Source organism: Carcharodon carcharias, chromosome 16 (assembly GCF_017639515.1).
Source record: "Carcharodon carcharias isolate sCarCar2 chromosome 16, sCarCar2.pri, whole genome shotgun sequence".
NCBI classification, from domain to species: Eukaryota; Metazoa; Chordata; class Chondrichthyes; order Lamniformes; family Lamnidae; genus Carcharodon; species Carcharodon carcharias.
In genome coordinates, this window is record NC_054482.1 from 33,535,184 (window position 1) to 33,553,784 (window position 18,601).

The 18,601-nt window shown below is 44.7% G+C and overlaps 2 protein-coding genes across 6 annotated transcripts in view; both read right to left on the minus strand.

The window, feature by feature from the left end:
* Window positions 1-18,601, minus strand: part of rabgap1l (RAB GTPase activating protein 1-like) — a 530,937-nt gene that overhangs the window by 283,783 nt on the left and 228,553 nt on the right. The gene's annotated exons all lie outside the window — the stretch shown is intronic.
* On the minus strand, window positions 16,635-17,714 carry gpr52 (G protein-coupled receptor 52). The gene has a single exon (XM_041207941.1). It carries the CDS (start codon window positions 17,712-17,714, stop codon window positions 16,635-16,637), a length of 1,080 nt encoding a protein of 359 aa, XP_041063875.1.

Below are 18,601 nucleotides of genomic sequence, written 5' to 3' on the forward strand. Positions count from 1 at the left end.
AGATAGTGGGAGCCTATCAGAAAGGTACAGCAATAATCATGGGGGAATTTTAATCTACAGATAGACTGGAAAAATCAGGTGGGCAAAGGTAGCCTAGATGAGGAGCGCATGGAATGTTTTTGGGATAGTTTCTTGTACAGGTCGTTCTGGAGCAAACCTGGAGAGCAGGCTATACTAGACCTGATACTGTGCAACAAGATGGAATTAACTGATAACCTCCTAGTGAAGGCAATTGTAATATGTTTGAATTGAACATTTAGTTTGAGGGAGAGAAAACTGGGTCCAAGCCAAGTATCTAATCTTAAATAAGGACAATTATGAGGGCATGAAAGCAGGGCTAGCTAGAGTGAACTGGAAAATGAGGTTAAGGGATAGGTCCATAGAGGTGTAGTGGCAGATTTTTAAGGGAATATTTCAGAATACGCAGAATATATACATTCCAATGAGAAAGAAACTTCCTCCCAGAGGAGAACCCACTATTGGTGGTTAACTAAAAAAGTTAAATCCAGTAATAAACTTAAAGAAAAAGCATACAATTGTGCAAAGATCAGTGGCAGATCAGAAGATTGGACAGAAGATAAAGATCAGCAAAGAATGACTAAAAGATGAATAAGGAGGGAAAAATTAGAGTACGAGGGAAAGCTAGCTGGTAACATAAAGGCAGATAGTAAGAGTTTCTACAGAAAAAAGTTAAAGTGAGCCTTGGTCCCATAGAGAGTGCATCTGGGGAATTGTTAATGGAAAGTAGGGAGATGGCGGATGAATTAAACAGGTATTTTGTTTTGGTTTCACAATAGAAGACACAAGTAACATCCCGGAAATAGCTGTAAATCAGGAAATGGAAGGAAGGGAAGAACTCAGGAAACTCACAGTGATCACAGAGAAGTGGTATTGAGCAAATTGTTGGAGCTGCGGGCTGACAAGCCCCCAGGTCATGATGGACTTCATCCTAGGGTCTTGAAAGAATTGGCTAGTGGTTTAGTTGGTGTGTTGTTTTTATTTTTCCAAAATTCCCTAGACTTGGGAAAGATTCCAGTAGCTTGGAAAGTAGCAAATGTAACTCCTTTATTCAAAAAGGGAGGGAGACAGAAAGCAGGAAACTACAGGCCAGTTAGCTTAACATCTGTCACAGGGAAATGTTAGAAGCTATTATTTAAGATGTTATAGCAGGGCACTTAGAAAAGTTTAAGGCAATCTGGCAGAGTCAACATGGTTTTGTGAAATGGAAATCATACTTAACCAATTTATTGGAGTTCTTTGAAGGAGTCACATGTGCTGTGGATAAAGGGGAACTGGCGGATGTACTGTACTTAGATCTCCTGAAGGCATTTGATAAGGTGCCACATGAAAGGTTATTGCAGAAAATAAAAGCTCATGGTGTAGGGGGTAACATATTGCATTGGATTGAAGGTTGGCCAGCTAACAGGAGATGGAGGATAGCCATAGATGGGTCTTTTTCTGGTTGGCGGGATGTAATGAGCGATGTGCCACAGGGATCAGTGCTGGGCCCTCAATCTTTCACAATTTATATAAATAATTTGGATGAAGGGATAGATAAAATGATTGCTAAATTTGCTGATGATACAAAGATAGGTAGGATAGTTGGTTGTAAAGAAAACATAAGGAGGCTACAAAGTGACATAGATAGGTTAAGCAAGTGTGCAAAGATCTGGCAAATGGAGAATAATGTGGGAAAATGTGAAATTTTCTATTTTGATGGGAAGAAAAAAAATAAGTTTATCTAAATGGTGAGAGATTGCAGAGTTCTGAGATGCAGGGGGATGAGGGTATCCTAGTATATGAATCACAAAGGGCTAGTATAAAGGTACAGCAAATAATTAGGAAAACTAATAGAATGTTATCGTTTATTGCGAGGGAAATTGAATACAAATGTATGGAGGTCACAGTGCTCCAAATGTGGTCTCACCAGTGCCCTGTCCAACTGAAGTACTGTGTACAGTCTTGGCCACCTCATTTGAGGGAGGATGTAAGTGCATTAGGAGCAGTTCAGAGACAGTTTACTGAATAACACTGGGAAAAATAATACCAGGAATGGGAAGGTTCTCTTATGAGGAAAGGCTTGTATCCACTGGAGTTTAGAAGAGTAAGGGGTGACTTGATTAAAACATATTAGATCCTGAGGGGTCTTGACAGGGTGGATGTGGAGAGGATGGTTCCCCTTGTGGGAGAATCTAGAACTAGGGATCATGGTTTAAAACTAAGGGCTCGCTTATTTAAGATAGAGATGCGGTGAATTTTTTTCTCTCAGGGGGGTCATGAGTCTTTGGAACTTTACTTCCACTGCCTTTTGAGGAAGAGAGTCTTTGAATATTTTTAAGGCAGAGCTAGACAGATTCTTGATTAACAAAGGGACGAAAGGTTATTGGGGGTAGGTGGGAGGTTACAATCAGATCAGCCATGATCTTATTGAATGGCGAAGCAGGCTTGATGGGCCAAGTAGCCTATTCCTGCTCCATGTTTGTATATGGTCACACAGCCATGAAGATAACGCTAAGAACAGATGGATACAGAGTAAAAACTGGGAGAAGTGGCCTGTGATCGTATGGAAAGTGGCATCACCCATATTAAGGTGGTATTTCTTCTGACATTTTTCTTTGAAGTGATTTAATGCTTTCAGACAGATTTCTCCCTTCGCTTGTGTGGTACTGATGATTGCAGATATTCTGCCCTAATAGCTTCATGCAGCAGTCACCACAGATTCAATTAAGGCGACACAGAAGAATCCTGTTATACTGATCACTGTCGTGACCAGTCACTCAGAATGATCAAAATCTCCTGCCTGAAACCATAACCCATCTGGTACTCAATTAGTGCAATGGTTTAGGTGATCAGTCCAGCTCAGTCACCATAAAGGCAGATTCCCCTTATTGAAAAAATGCAAGACATCTAAAGGTTTTCGACGAGTTTTCAACAGAAGGGAGTGGAAAATATGTTACTTTTAATCCGGGGTCCATATGCAGAATTTAGAGCACAGCTATCTGGCACAACGGGTCTATATCTTTTTCTGTTTTTGTTTCAGATTTCCAGCATCTGCAATATTTTACTTTTATCTTAGGTCTATATCAGTTTATGCTCCATATGGGCATTTTCCCAATCTTCTTCATTCCATCCATGAACATATTTTTCTATTTATTTCCCCCACATATTTATCCAGCTTCTTCTTAAATACATCTATGCTATTCAACTCAACTACTCTATGTCGTAGCAAATTCCACATTTTAATAACTCTTCGGGTGAAGAAGTTTTGCCTGAATTGTTCATTGGATTTAATAGTCTTATATTTATTGCCCTTGCTTTTGGGTTTGTCCACAAGTTTCCCCCTCTACACCTCTGCTATCGAAACGCTTCAAATTTTCAAGACTCAAAAGTCTCTCAGTCTTATCTTTTCCAGAGAAAAATCGCCACAATCAGTTCAGCCTTTCCTTATAACATCTCAGCTCTGTTACCATCCTGGTGAATCTTTTCTTCACCTTGTCCGGTGCCTCCATATGTGGAGAGGCAGTCGGGAGATTGAAAGCGTGAGAGGAGAGGCAATCGGGAGACTGAAAACAGCACGAGTGGAGAGGCAGCTGGGAGATTGAAAACAGTGCGAGAGGAGAAGAGTTGGAAGGTTGAAAACAGTGCGAGAGGACAGACAAAACAAAAATAAAAATGCCTGTAAAAACTCCGCAGGTCTGGCAGCATCTGCGGAGAGGAGCACAGTTCACGTTTCGAGTCCGTATGACTCTTCAACTGAACTAAGTAAAAATAGAAAAGAGGTGAAATATAAGCTGGTTTAAGGGGGTTGGTACAGGTAGAGCTGGAAGATTAAGTACCAGCTCTACCTGTTTTGGATTTCCAGCATCTGCAGTTTTTTGCTTTTATCTTGCGACAGGGAAGGCAGTGAGGAGATTGAATATTGCGCGACAGGAGAGGCAGTCGGGAGGTTGAAAATAGTGCGAGACAAGAGGAGGTCGGGAGATTGAAAACAGCGCGAGAGGAGAGACAGTCGGGAGATTGATATCAGTGTGAGAGGAGAGTCAGTTGGGAAATGAAAACAGCGCGAGAGGAGAGTCAGTCGAGAGATTGAAAACAGCGCGAGAGGAGAGTCAGTTGGGAGATTGAAAACAGCGCGAGAGGAGAGTCAGTGGGGAGATTGAAAACAGCGCGAGAGGAGAGTCAGTTGGGAAATGAAAACAGCGCGAGAGGAGAGTCAGCTGGGTGATTGAAAATAGCGTGAGAGGAGAGTCAGTTGGGTGATTGAAAACAGCGCGAGAGGAGAGTCAGTCGAGAGACTGAAAACAGCGCGAGAGGAGAGTCAGTCGAGAGATTGAAAACAGCGCGAGAGGAGAGTCAGTTGGGTGATTGAAAACAGCGCGAGAGGAGAGTCAGTTGGGTGATTGAAAACAGCGCGAGAGGAGAGTCAGTTGGGTGATTGAAAACAGCACGAGAAGAGAGTCAGTCGAGAGATTGAAAACAGCGTGAGAGGAGAGTCAGTTGGGTGATTGAAAACAGTGCGAGAGGAGAGTCAGTGGAGAGATTGAAAACAGCGCGAGAGGAGAGTCAGTCGAGAGATTGAAAACAGCGCGAGAGGAGAGTCAGTTGGGTGATTGAAAACAGCGCGAGAGGAGAGTCAGTTGGGTGATTGAAAACAGTGCGAGAGGAGAGTCAGTCGAGAGATTGAAAACAGCGCGAGAGGAGAGTCAGTCGAGAGATTGAAAACAGCGCGAGAGGAGAGTCAGTTGGGTGATTGAAAACAGCGCGAGAGGAGAGACAGTCGGGAGATTGATATCAGTGTGAGAGGAGAGTCAGTTGGGAAATGAAAACAGAGCGAGAGGAGAGTCAGCTGGGTGATTGAAAACAGCGCGAGAGGAGAGTCAGTTGGGTGATTGAAAACAGCGCGAGAGGAGAGTCAGTCGGGAGATTGATATCAGTGTGAGAGGAGAGTCAGTTGGGAAATGAAAACAGCGCGAGAGGAGAGTCAGCTGGGTGATTGAAAACAGCGCGAGAGGAGAATCAGTTGGGTGATTGAAAACAGCGCGAGAGGAGAGTCAGTTGGGTGATTGAAAACAGCGTGAGAGGAGAGTCAGTCGAGAGATTGAAAACAGCGCGAGAGGAGAGTCAGTTGGGAGATTGAAAACAGCGCGAGAGGAGAGTCAGTGGGGAGATTGAAAACAGCGCGAGAGGAGAGTCAGTTGGGTGATTGAAAACAGCGCGAGAGGAGAGTCAGTTGGGAAATGAAAACAGCGCGAGAGGAGAGTCAGTTGGGAAATGAAAACAGCGCGAGAGGAGAGTCAGTTGGGTGATTGAAAACAGCGCGAGAGGAGAGTCAGTCGAGAGATTGAAAACAGCGCGAGAGGAGAGTCAGTTGGGTGATTGAAAACAGTGCGAGAGGAGAGTCAGTCGAGAGATTGAAAACAGCGCGAGAGGAGAGTCAGTCGAGAGATTGAAAACAGCGCGAGAGGAGAGTCAGTTGGGTGATTGAAAACAGCGCGAGAGGAGAGTCAGTTGGGTGATTGAAAACAGCGCGAGAGGAGAGTCAGTCGAGAGATTGAAAACAGTGCAAGAGGAGAGTCAGTTGGGTGATTGAAAACAGCGCGAGAGGAGAGTCAGTGGGGAGATTGAAAACAGCGCGAGAGGAGATTCAGTGGGGAGATTGAAAACAGCGCGAGAGGAGAGTCAGCTGGGTGATTGAAAACAGCGTGAGAGGAGAGTCAGTTGGGTGATTGAAAACAGCGCGAGAGGAGAGTCAGTCGAGAGATTGAAAACAGCGCGAGAGGAGAGTCAGTCGAGAGATTGAAAACAGCGCGAGAGGAGAGACATTCGGGAAATTGAAAACAGCGCGAGAGGAGAGTCAGTGGGGAGATTGAAAACAGCGCGAGAGGAGAGTCAGTGGGGAGATTGAAAACAGCGCGAGAGGAGAGTCAGTCGAGGGATTGAAAACAGCGCGAGAGGAGAGTCAGTCGAGGGATTGAAAACAGCGCGAGAGGAGAGTCAGTCGAGGGATTGAAAACAGCGCAAGAGGAGAGTCAGTCGAGGGATTGAAAACAGCGCGAGAGGAGAGTCAGTTGGGTGATTGAAAACAGCGCGAGAGGAGAGTCAGCTGGGTGATTGAAAACAGCGCGAGAGGAGAGTCAGCTGGGTGATTGAAAACAGCGCGAGAGGAGAGTCAGTTGGGTGATTGAAAACAGCGCGAGAGGAGAGTCAGTTGGGTGATTGAAAACAGCGCGAGAGGAGAGTCAGCTGGGTGATTGAAAACAGCGCGAGAGGAGAGTCAGTTGGGTGATTGAAAACAGCGCGAGGAGAGTCAGCTGGGTGATTGAAAACAGTGCGAGAGGAGAGTCAGTCGAGAGATTGAAAACAGCGCGAGAGGAGAGTCAGTCGAGAGATTGAAAACAGCGCGAGAGGAGAGTCAGTTGGGTGATTGAAAACAGCGTGAGAGGAGAGTCAGTTGGGTGATTGAAAACAGCGCGAGAGGAGAGTCAGTTGGGTGATTGAAAACAGCGCGAGAGGAGAGTCAGTGGGGAGATTGAAAACAGCGCGAGAGGAGATTCAGTGGGGAGATTGAAAACAGCGCGAGAGGAGAGTCAGCTGGGTGATTGAAAACAGCGTGAGAGGAGAGTCAGTTGGGTGATTGAAAACAGCGCGAGAGAAGAGTCAGTCGAGAGATTGAAAACAGCGCGAGAGGAGAGTCAGTCGAGAGATTGAAAACAGCGCGAGAGGAGAGACATTCGGGAAATTGAAAACAGCGCGAGAGGAGAGTCAGTGGGGAGATTGAAAACAGCGCGAGAGGAGAGTCAGTGGGGAGATTGAAAACAGCGCGAGAGGAGAGTCAGTTGGGAGATTGAAAACAGCGCGAGAGGAGCGTCAGCTGGGTGATTGAAAACAGCGCGAGAGGAGAGTCAGTTGGGAGATTGAAAACAGCGCGAGAGGAGAGTCAGTGGGGAGATTGAAAACAGCGCGAGAGGAGAGTCAGTCGAGAGATTGAAAACAGCGCGAGAGGAGAGACATTCGGGAAATTGAAAACAGCGCGAAAGGAGAGTCAGTTGGGAGATTGAAAACAGCGCGAGAGGAGAGTCAGTTGGGAGATTGAAAACAGCGCGAGAGGAGAGTCAGTTGGGAGATTGAAAACAGCGCGAGAGGAGAGTCAGTTGGGAGATTGAAAACAGCGCGAGAGGAGAGTCAGCTGGGTGATTGAAAACATCGCGAGAGGAGAGTCAGTCGTGAGATTGAAAACAGCGCGAGAGGAGAGACATTCGGGAAATTGAAAACAGCGTGAGAGGAGAGTCAGTTGGGAGATTGAAAACAGCGCGAGAGGAGAGTCAGTTGGGTGATTGAAAACAGCGCGAGAGGAGAGTCAGTCGAGAGATTAAAAACAGCGCGAGAGGAGAGTCAGTTGGGTGATTGAAAACAGCGCGAGAGGAGAGTCAGTTGGGTGATTGAAAACAACACAAGAGGAGACGTGGTCAGGAGATTAAAAACAGCGTGAGTGGAAACACAGTTGGGAGATTGAAAACAGCGAGAGAGGAGAGGCAGTCGGGTGTTTGAAAATAGCGCGAGATGAGAGACAGTCAGGAGATTGAAAACAGCGCGAGAGGATAGGCAGTCGGAAGATTGAGAGCAGCGCGAGAGGAGAGTCAGTTGGGTGATGGAAAATAGCACGACAGAAGAGGCACTCGGGAGATGAAAACAGCTCTAGAGGAGAGTCAGTCAGGTGATTTAAAACAGTGCAAGTGGAGAGACAGTCGGGAGATTGAAAATAGCGCGAGAGGTGAGACGATCGGGAGATTGAAAACAGCATAAGTGGACAGGCAGTCGGGAGATTGAAAAGAGTGCAAGAGGAGAGACAGTGGGGAAATTGAAAACAGTGCGAATGGAGAGTCAGTCTGGATAATGAAAACAGCGTGAGAGGAGAGTAAGTCAGGAGATTGAAAACAGCACGAGAGGAGAGTCAGTTGGGAGATTGAAAATAGCGCGAGAGGAGAAACAGTCAGGAGATTGAAAACAGCACGAGAGGAGAGTCAGTTGGGAGATTGAAAATAGCGCGAGAGTAGAGTCAGTCAGAAGATTGAAAACGTCGCTAGAGGAGAGTCAGTCGGATGATTGAAAACAGCGCGAGTGGAGAGTCAGTCGAGAGATTGAAAACAGCGCGAGAAAACAAATAGTGACATCACAGCAAAGAAGCAATTTGATTGATAGGAGAAGCTAACTGTTTGGTGAATATCTGGTGAGACCTAGTAAGTGATTTAGGTTTAGTTTATTCCGCAGGTTTACAATAGAATAGGCACTGTACTTTTATAAGTTGATCGTAAGTTGACTGGCCCGTAAGTGCTTTGTTTTAGGGACAGTGCGTTAATAGCCAGCTTCGGACATGGGATCTAAGGTCGATCTATAAACAAAATGGAGCTAAAACTTCAAAATTAAAACAAAATAAAATAATTAAAATAAACACCTAAAACACAAACCTGTGTAGCAAAGAAACATATAACTTTTATTTGTCAGTGGTACTAGCATTTAATAGGCACAGTAAATTGTAGTATACATGGGGATTACCCTAAGTTAATTAAGGAAGTAATTAAATTAATTAAATAGCTCAAGTAACAATGGCAGGACGGGTATTGTGTAGCAGCTGTGGAATATGGAAGTTTGTGGATGACAAGGTGATCCAGGACAAACACATCTGCAGGAAGTGTAAACAGCTAGAAGAATTCTGGATTATCATTATTGATCTGGAAGCTGAATTGCAGACACTGCGCAACATAAGAGAGGAGAAGAAATACCTGGACACTGTTCCAGAAGACAGTCACAACTCTTAGAATATGGTCATCTGTTTTGGCCAGCAGTGAAGGACAAGAGGATGTGACCATGAGTGGGGCAGGTAGAGGAACTGAGCCAACACTAAGTGGGGGGAACCTCAGACTTTGCAATTGTCGAACAGATTTGAAGTGCTCACAACCTGCATGGACGAAAGTGAGCTCCGCAAGGTGGATGAGCAGGCTGGCCATAGCACCATGGTACAGAAAGCCATTGAACAGGAAGAAAACAGGAATGTAGTGGTGGTACGGGACAGTATAATGAGGGGAATTGACACTGTTCTCTGCAGCAAACCTCCTAATCAAATACCCAGAGTTTTTCTCATTTGGATTTCTGCTCAGGGCTGGAGAACAATTTGCAGTGGGGAAGGGAGGATCCAGTCATTGTGGTCCATGTAGATACAAATGACATAGGCAGGACAAGGAAGGACGTTCTGCATAGTCAATATGAGGAGCTGGGTGCCAAATTAAGAAGCAGAATCTGAAAGTAAATAATCTCTGGATTATTACCTGAGCCATGTGCACATTGGCATAGGGCAAGTCAGATTAGAGAAATGAATGCATGGCTCAAAGATTGGTGTAGGAGAATGGGTTTCGGTTCATGGGGCACTGGCACCAGTACTGGGGAAAGTGAGGGCTGTACCACTGGGACGGTCTACACCTGAACCCTGCTGGGACCAGTGTTCTTACGAATTGCATAACTAGGAAAGTAAAAAGGATTTTAAATTAAATCATGTGGGCAGGGGATCGTGAGAGAATATATGGTATGTCAAAGAATAGAGACAATTTAAGAAAGGAGGGTATTAATTTGGGAAATGATAAACAGACCATGAAAGGAAGGGACAGACAGTACAAGTCTAACAGTAACAGATAAAACTAGAGGTAACAAAAATAATAATAGGACAAAATTTAAGGCTCTGTAACTGAATGAACATAGCATTCAAAACAAAACAGATAAACCGATAGTGCAAATAGAGATAAATAAGTACGATCAAATAGCCAGTACAGAGACATGACTACAGGATGGGATTAATTGGGACCTGAACTTTGAAGGGTATGTGACTTTTAGGAAGGATAGGAAGTTAGGAAAAGGTGGAGGGATGGCTCTGTTAATTAAAGACAACATTAACACAGTAGAGAGGAATGGCCTAAGTTCAGGAAAGCAGGATATAGCAGTTTGGGTAGAGATGAGGAATGATAAAAGCAAGAAATCGCTTGTGGGAGTGATGTACAGGCCCCCTAGCTCTAATTACACAGTAGGACATGGTATCTAAGAATAAATGGTGGAAGCCTGTCAAAAAGGTACAATGATTATCATGGGGGAATTTAATCTACCTAAAGACTGGAACAATCAGTTGGGCAAAGGTAGCATATATGATGAATTCACAGAATGTTTTTGGGATAATTTCATAAAACAGCACATTCTGGAGCCAACCTGGGAGCAGGCTACACTAGACCTGGTATTGTGCAATGAGATAGGATTAATTAATGACCTCATAGTGAAGGCACCCCTAGGTAGCAGTGATCGTAATAAGATTAAATTTTACTATCAGTTTGAGGGAGACAAGAGTGGGTCTAACACTAGTATTTTAAACTTAAATATGGGCAATTATGAGGGCATGAAAGCAGAGCTAGCAAAAGTGAACTGACAATTTAGGTTAAGGGATAGGTCAATAGAGATCCAGTGCAGCTCCCACAACACTCAAGAAGCTTGACACCATCCAGGGCAAAGCAGCCTGCTTGATTGGTACCGCATCCACAAATATTCACTCCCTCCACCACCGATGCACAGTAGTAGCCGTGTGTACCATCTACGAGATGAACTGTAGGAATTCAGCAAGGCTCGTAAGACAACACCTTCCAAACCCGTGACCGCTAGCATCTAGAAGGACAAGGACAGGTGATACATGGGAACACCACCACCTGTAAGTTCCCCTCCAAATCACTCACCATCCTGACTTGGAAATATATCACTGTTCCTTCACTGTCGCTGGGTCAAAATCCTGTAACTCACTTCCTAACAACACTGTGGGTGTACCTACACCACATGGGCCGCAGCATTTCAAGAAGGCAGCTCACTACCAAGGGCAAACAGGGATGGGCAATAAATGCTGGCCTTGCCAGAGAAGCCCACACCCCGTGAATGAATACATTTTGTTTTTAATTTATGGGGATATTTCAGAATACACAGAACAGATACAGTCCAACAAGAAAGAAAAATTCCATGGGGAGAACCCACCATCCGTGGTTTACTAAGAAAGTTCGAGATAGTATCAAACTTAAATAAAAAGCATAGAAATAGTTGTTTGGCAGTACAGAACTTTAGTATTGCTGAAAAGAGACATTTTTTTCAAAGCTTTTAGTCTTGCACTCATCAGGACAATTGAAAGAATACCAGCATCAAGGGAAATGACGACCTTATACTGTATGAGAAGAGAGTGCTGATTGGTTGGCAAGTGGGCTCCAATTGGTAGTGGCGTTGCCATAGAGAATGCACCAGTTAATGGTGACTGACAGTTAACTGCCAGGCAATGTTTGAAATTTAAACCAGGCAGCTTGACTCTGATTGGTCAAGGCATTGCCCTGAGGAATGAACCAGCGAATGGCTGTTCTGTTGAAAGGTCATGAGGACTCCAAACGTCAACTCTTTTCTTCTCCGCCGATGCTGCCAGACCTGCTGAGTTTGTCCAGGTAATTCTGTTTTTGTTTTGGATTTCCAGCATCCGCAGTTTTTTGTTTTTATCACTTAATTTGTTTAGCTGAAACAGGCACAATGTGTGTACATGTTCTTTCTGTCTGCAAAGAATGGGGGCCTGTGTACTTATATACGTTGCTTCCAGTATACGCAAATGCACCACATTGCGAGCCTGGCTGACAATCTTAAATTGGTTGTCAACATAATTTTTTAGCACACCCAAGGATTATTTAGCAAATGTTGTCCAATCATAGAATCACATCTAATGTTGAACACTGTGTTTTGAGTTTTGCAAGCACGGAATGGTTGAGTATGGTTTATACCTTGACTGTTACGAACAGCGAAAGGGACATGCTGTTTGATATGATCCGCTAATCATTGTGTCATACAGCCTACACACCTAGCATCACATTGGCACTAAAATTCAGATACCACATTACTTATTTGTGTGATAGGCAGAACGTCTTTTTGGCTTGACAGCAGCATCCTGTTAGTTGTGAATACAACTCATGCTGCTATTGCGTAGTAGCAGTGTGAAACAGCTGGCTTCACCTGTTGCTCAATTTTTTGAGATACCTTGCTCTTCCAGGGTAATCTGAGGTAGACTGGGCACTTCTCAGGGCCAAAAGTGACAGCCTTAGGCCCATTCATGAGTTTGCACGATATACAGCGTGAAATGATCTGATTAGGGTAGCCATTAACCTGTAGGATGTCTTTGAGGCGCCCTATTCCAGAATCAAACTTGCATGGTGAGCAAATGGCTTCGGCCCTATTTACAAGGTTGCCGATAAGGCCAATTTTATAGTGCATGGAAGTGTAAGAATCCCTGAAAGGGCAAGGTATCTGAAAAATCTGAGCAACGGATGAATCTTTTTTTATTCGTTCATGGGATGTGGGCATCGCTGGCTAGGCCATCCCTAATTGCCCTTGTTCAGAGGGCATTTAAGAGTCAACCATATTCTGTGGGTCTGGAGTCACGTGTGGGCCAGACCAAGTAAGGGCGGCAGATTTCCTTCCGTAAAGGACATTAGTGAACCAGATGAGTTTTTACAATAATCAGCAACGGCAATGGTTTCGTGATCTAGCTGTTTCACGCTGCTGCTACACAGTCGCAACACAAGTGGTATTCACCACTAACAGGATGCTGTCTTGCTGCTGTCAAGTCAAAAAGATGTTCTGCCTCTCACACAAATGAATAATGCGGTACATGAATTTCAGAGCCAGTGTGATGCTGGGTATGTAGGCCGTGCGACCCAAAGACCGGTGGATCGTATCAAACACCACGTCCCAGCCGCTGTTCACAACGGGCAAAGTACAGACTGTACCCAACCAGCCCGTGCTTGCAAAACTCAAACACAGTGCCCAACATTAGATGTGGTTCCACGATTAGACAACATTTGCTAAATAATCCTCAGTGTGCTAAGAATTACACTGACAACCAATTTAAGATTGTCAGTCGGGTTCACAGTGTGGTGCATTTGTGTGTACTGCAAGTTACATATATTAATACACTTGACACTTGTATTCTTGCAAATTGTCCTGATGAAAAAAAAGCTTTGACAAAATGTATTTTTTCAGCAAACCAAAGTTCTGTACTACCCAACGACTATTTAAAGAAGTGCTAACAAAACTCATTATGCAAGAAGGGTGCTAAGGACCTATCTGTTTTGATGGCATCTTGAGAGCTTTGACAATGGGAGATCGAAGCTCCTTCATTAATATGGATTGCCCTCCATTATGTGCCAGTAACCAGCTGTCACATGAACAGAACCCCACTTGTGAAAAGCTTGTCTGTTGGTTACAGTGAAAGAGGAGTCTACAGAAGGCACTACTTATATCCAGAAGATGACCGCAGAATGTAATATCATCTCTTTCTACCCCTGCTATTCTCAAGTTCAAGACCCTGTTACATTTTTGGAATACATCAGAGAGAGAGAGGATTTTAATCAAAAGGAACTTCACGTGTCATAGCATCCACTTTGAAAGAAGACTGGTTACAGTTTAAAAGAGACTGTCCCCAGAAAAATAACCAGTTTACATCAGCCGCAACACAACTGGAATTTCAAGAGCACTGAAGAAACTTTGGCATGTACATTTCAATTTTTCTTACTGACTTTAACTCTTATCAATTCCATCTCCTCTACCCTGTAACTTCTTCAGTTCCGCATGCTAGCGGTTGTGTACACGTTGCGGGATTCAGGGCATGTTTTTACATTTTTAGTAAATTTTATACTTTTACCTGAGTGAGTTTTTAACAATTAAACTAACGGTTACTTGTTAACTCAAGAGATCTGACAGGCTTATTTATTCGTATAGTTTTACATTGAAAAATCACAACATTTTAAAAATTGAAATTCTTTTATAACCAACCTCAGGAGTGGAAAAGAAAGGAATCTGAATATGTTTCCTAAAACCTATCTCTTCGAGTTGAGAACATGAACTCATAGAAACAAAAGGCTTTACTGCAACCTATTTAGAATGGTGTTACATTGCAAGTGGTTACTTCAACATGTACACTGACAACATCCAACGCTACCGTGACACCACCCATTTTGGCCCATCCAATCATCAGATTGCTTGTCTGACATCCAAGACTGCTGCCCATGTCCTACTCACACCAAATCCCATTCACCCCTCACCCCATCACATGCTCGAATTAAGTAAAACCTTGATTTTCAAATTCCCATCCTCGTTTTCAAATCCGTCCATGGCCTCGTCCCTCCCTTTCTCTGCAACCTCTTCCAGGCATGTAACCCTCTGAGATATGTGCTCTCCTATAATTTTGGCCTCTTAAGCAGTCCAAATTTTAATTGCTCCAACATTGACAGCTGCCTATGCCCTAAGCTCTGCAATGCTCTCCCTAACCCTCTCTACCTCACTGTCCTCCGTTAAGATGTTCCTTAAAACCAGCCTTTGACCAAGCTTGTGTCATAATATTTCCTTACAAGGCTTAGTGTCAAATACACTCCAGGGAAGCACTTTGGGGTGTTTTATTACATTAAAGCACTATGCAAATACAGGATGTTGTTTTTGTTGAGGAAACTACATTGCATGAGGGTTTCATTACAGAGGGTTGCATTATACAAGGCCTGTATTGCACAAGAGCTACATGGCAGGTGGAGGGGTCAGCGCTAACCAGGAGCTGCACATATCAGAGCTACATTGTACAGGGACCACACATTTTCTTTGAGAAACTGAGGACAGGGCATCGTCAACAATGAAAATAGGGGAGAAGGCAAGATAAATTAAGGAGCAGTGATTAGCTGACCTCTAGTAGGGAGGCAACTTAGGGAGTAGGCAGCGCTGCATGGGGTTGATTCTAGAGGGCAGCTACATCGCAGGGAGGCTGCACAGAAGGAGGGGCTATGCTGCAAGAGGGAAAAGGACACTGCAGAACAATATGCACTCCAATGTGGCTGATGCAAAAAGGAACGCAATGCACCTTGTGCCAATGTTGAAAATTGAGAGAAAGTAGACTATTTTAAAAAGCCTGCTCCAATAACCTGAATAATTATAGTGGGTGAAACCAGACCAAATCTTCACAAAAAGCTATGGAAGTCTGTGCTGGATTGCAGTGCACTGGGAGACAATCACACTCGTTCGATTCAGGGCTATCCATTTATTAAACCTCATCAATACAGGCTGTTCAAATATGTATTATATAGATATATGTGTATATGTATATATATATAAAAAGTCAATTTTTTTTAATGTAAAACGGTTAACAATAAATCAATTTTTTAAAATAATTTAACATTACATTCTTACAGCTTAACTCTTTCATATCTCTCAGTACATAACCCTTCAAGTACTGCAGCAATATCTTTGCACTCGGCAGATAAATCGAGGAGCTAGTTTCATGATGTGTTGCTGGAAGTGGAAAAAACGTTCCACAAATTGCACTCCGGTCAGTGCTGGTCGACTGAAAATGCCAACTGCAAAGAAACTGGAGAGCTCGAAGGGTTAATCAGCAGCATTCACAATGAGGGCAATACAAATACTCACTGCTGTTTCCCTTTTTTGCAACATATTCCTGAGTAGCATGACAGCGTGAACAGATACTGAAGATTCCCCCCTCTTGACTTATTTTCACTCTCATACATCAATAATCCCGGTGCCATTGGAATAGTCAAGCCCGGTTGGCACTTGCTTTCATTAAGTTTACATCCCAAACCTCATCCCATCAGTACCAGAACCACAGATAGGACAAATCACTGTCACAGTAAATGCAATGACCAGAAGCATCTTTCGGGTTAAGTATCAATTAACTGCACTGTAACTTTTTTTTTGCTTTCAATTATTATTTTGAAAAGATAAATTCAACTCCTGCCCACTTTAACTGTACTGCTGGAAACGGTAAATGTGCATTAGTACATCAGGCACAGACACAGGGAATAAACTCCACCAAATATTTTGTACAATATGTGCAAGCTTACACTGAAATGCAGTAAAGGGCTGCAGCCTACAATAGAAGATGGCACACCTAATGAAAGTGTTAATGTTCCTGTAGAAAGCTCTACACACATCAGCCTCACGCTCTCAGTGACAAGAATGGTGTTTCGACACAGTATCCCAATGTGCACTCTTGACAAAAGCCTCTCCACTGCTCAGCCTTTCTGTGCATTATTCCAAAGCAGTGAACGGAATGCCCCAACCAGCTTGTTCCTCTTTGAATAGAGCCGAGGGTTTTAGGTAGTTAATACGCTGATTACATTACGTGTTCCACCTTGTTCCAAACGATAAGAACACCGCAGACCAGCTTTCATGCTAAGGTGTCTCAAACCAGGGAGTAGAAATCTGGAACACTCTCCCCCAAACAGTTGTTGAGGCTGGGGGTAATTGAGAGTTTTGAAACAAATTGAAAGATTTGTGTTAAATGCGGTTAATAAGGGTTACAGACCCAAGGCAGGTAGATGGGGTTAAGGTACAGATCAGCCACGATCTAACTGAACGGCAGAACAGACTCAAGGGGCTGAATGGCTTCCTCTAGCCGCACAACAGACCATTCCAATGAGCCCTTTGGTCATCAATTCCTCTGTTCTCCTAAACATCTTTGCACAAAAGTGCGAGAGAGTATGGATTGCTATAGCCACAACCTGCTTTGTGTCCTCAAAACACTTGGGCTGTCAGATGGAACAGGAATTGGCCCGTTTCCTGGGTTTGGGGTCTCTCGTAGCCTTGTCTCCCGAGCGCATGCACAGCGAGCAGGCCGTTTGCGACAGCCTTCTCAGACCCAGCCTGAAGACGCTGTTGGAGAGGTTGTAAATGACACAGTTGCAGAAGCTGTTGCTGATGGCCAGCCACGTCGTCACGAAGGACAGCGAGGGGCTTTCCAGCACACGGGAGCTCTCGAGCAGGAAGTAAAGAATGTAGGGGAGCCACAGCACATAGAAGACGCTTGTAATCCGAAACAGGACCATTGCGTAGCGCCGGTCAGGACTGGGCCCACCCTCAGCCGCTTCCATATCCTGGCTGGGGAAACGGGCACGCCGCTCGTTAATTTCTTTGGTGTGCTGCCGGCAGATTTTAAATATATGGAAATAGGTGAAGCAGACAATGAAGGCAGCTGGAGCATACAGCAAACAGACAATGAAACCCGTGAAGTAAGCATTGGTTTCCCAGGAGGTAGCACACCATTCAAAGATGTCTCCATGATAGCCCGGCTTCTCCCATCCAAAGAATGAGGGCAAGAACACTATACATGAGTATATCCATATGAGAATGATACAGATCCTAAGACGGCACGGGGTAACCAGCTGGCTATAGGAGAGCGGCTTTGTTATGGCAAGGTAGCGGTCGATACTGATACAAGCCAGGCAGGCCATGGACACACTCTTCAGGACTGAAATGACATACCCGAACACCTGACAAGTCAGAGATTCCTGCATGCCTGTGGGATAGTGAAGAAGAGACAGTGCAGGAACCAAGCAGCTTACCCCAACAAGCAGGTCTGCATAGGCCATAGTCTGGATGAAGTAGCTGGTGGTGTAATGGTGAAGGAGTGGGGCACAGTGAAACACAAAGATGACTGTCAGATTTCCCACTATGATCAGAACTGTCAGCAACGCGATGATCACGGTCTCCAAAACACAAACATCAACTGCGTCGTAGTAGCCAAAGCCCAGTGGACAAGCGTGGTGACTGGACAGGTTGACCGAGGTGTTGTTCACACTCACGGCTCTCCATTCAGCCGTGGAGTGGTTCATGGCAGAGACGAGAGTGGGCTAGAGACCACGGTGACTGGAAGCAGCCAGCACGGCATCTGTTCCTGCTGCAGCTCCTCCAGCTCACTCTGCTGCTCCGCTGATTCACTCCACTCCTCAGCACGCTTTGGTTCACTCTCCTCCTCTGGTTCACTCCACTCCTCCGGTTCACCCTCCTCCTCCCCCTGCACACTTCTCCTTTCTGCTCCTCCGGCTCACTCTGCTGCTCCAGTTGGTCTCCGCAGCCAGCACTTTAGAGCTGCACATGCCTCCTCAGCATCAGAGGACTGCTGACACACCTCGACACTGCAAGGCTGCTGACTAGCTCCCTCCAGTGCACTGCTTCCAGCTGTTTTTCGCGAGCCATTGTGTGCAGAGTGGGAGAGAGAGAGAGAGAGAGGGAGAGAGTGAGCGAGAAAGAGCCCAGGGAGAAATGCACAAACCTCGCTGGATGCCAATACTAAGGTATAATTCCTTTCCTCTCAAAAAGTCTCTTGAAACACTTTTAGCCTTCTATGCAAAAAAATCCAGTGAGCTCTTCAAACACCGCAAAATCGACCAATAAGTAAAAAGGTAGTAGACAAAAGACAATGTAGGCAGCATTCGCGGATAATTCCAAATCCCCAGCTTGCCAAGAACATTAATCAATGTTTCGGTCTTGCAAGAGGGAGGCTAACTGTATAATGCAGCAATCTCCTGAATTCGGGAAGAGTCAAGCACGTCCATTGTGCTAAAGAAACAATCCTGTCAATGCCACATCTGTGCTGCTACTACTCGTTCTTCATCTCTCAGCAGCTGCACCTGAGCCCCTCGCCTTTGCTCCATCACAACTGATGTGGAAGAATTCCAGCTACCTTGGTTTCCTGCCGCTGAACAAGCAGCAGCAGCAG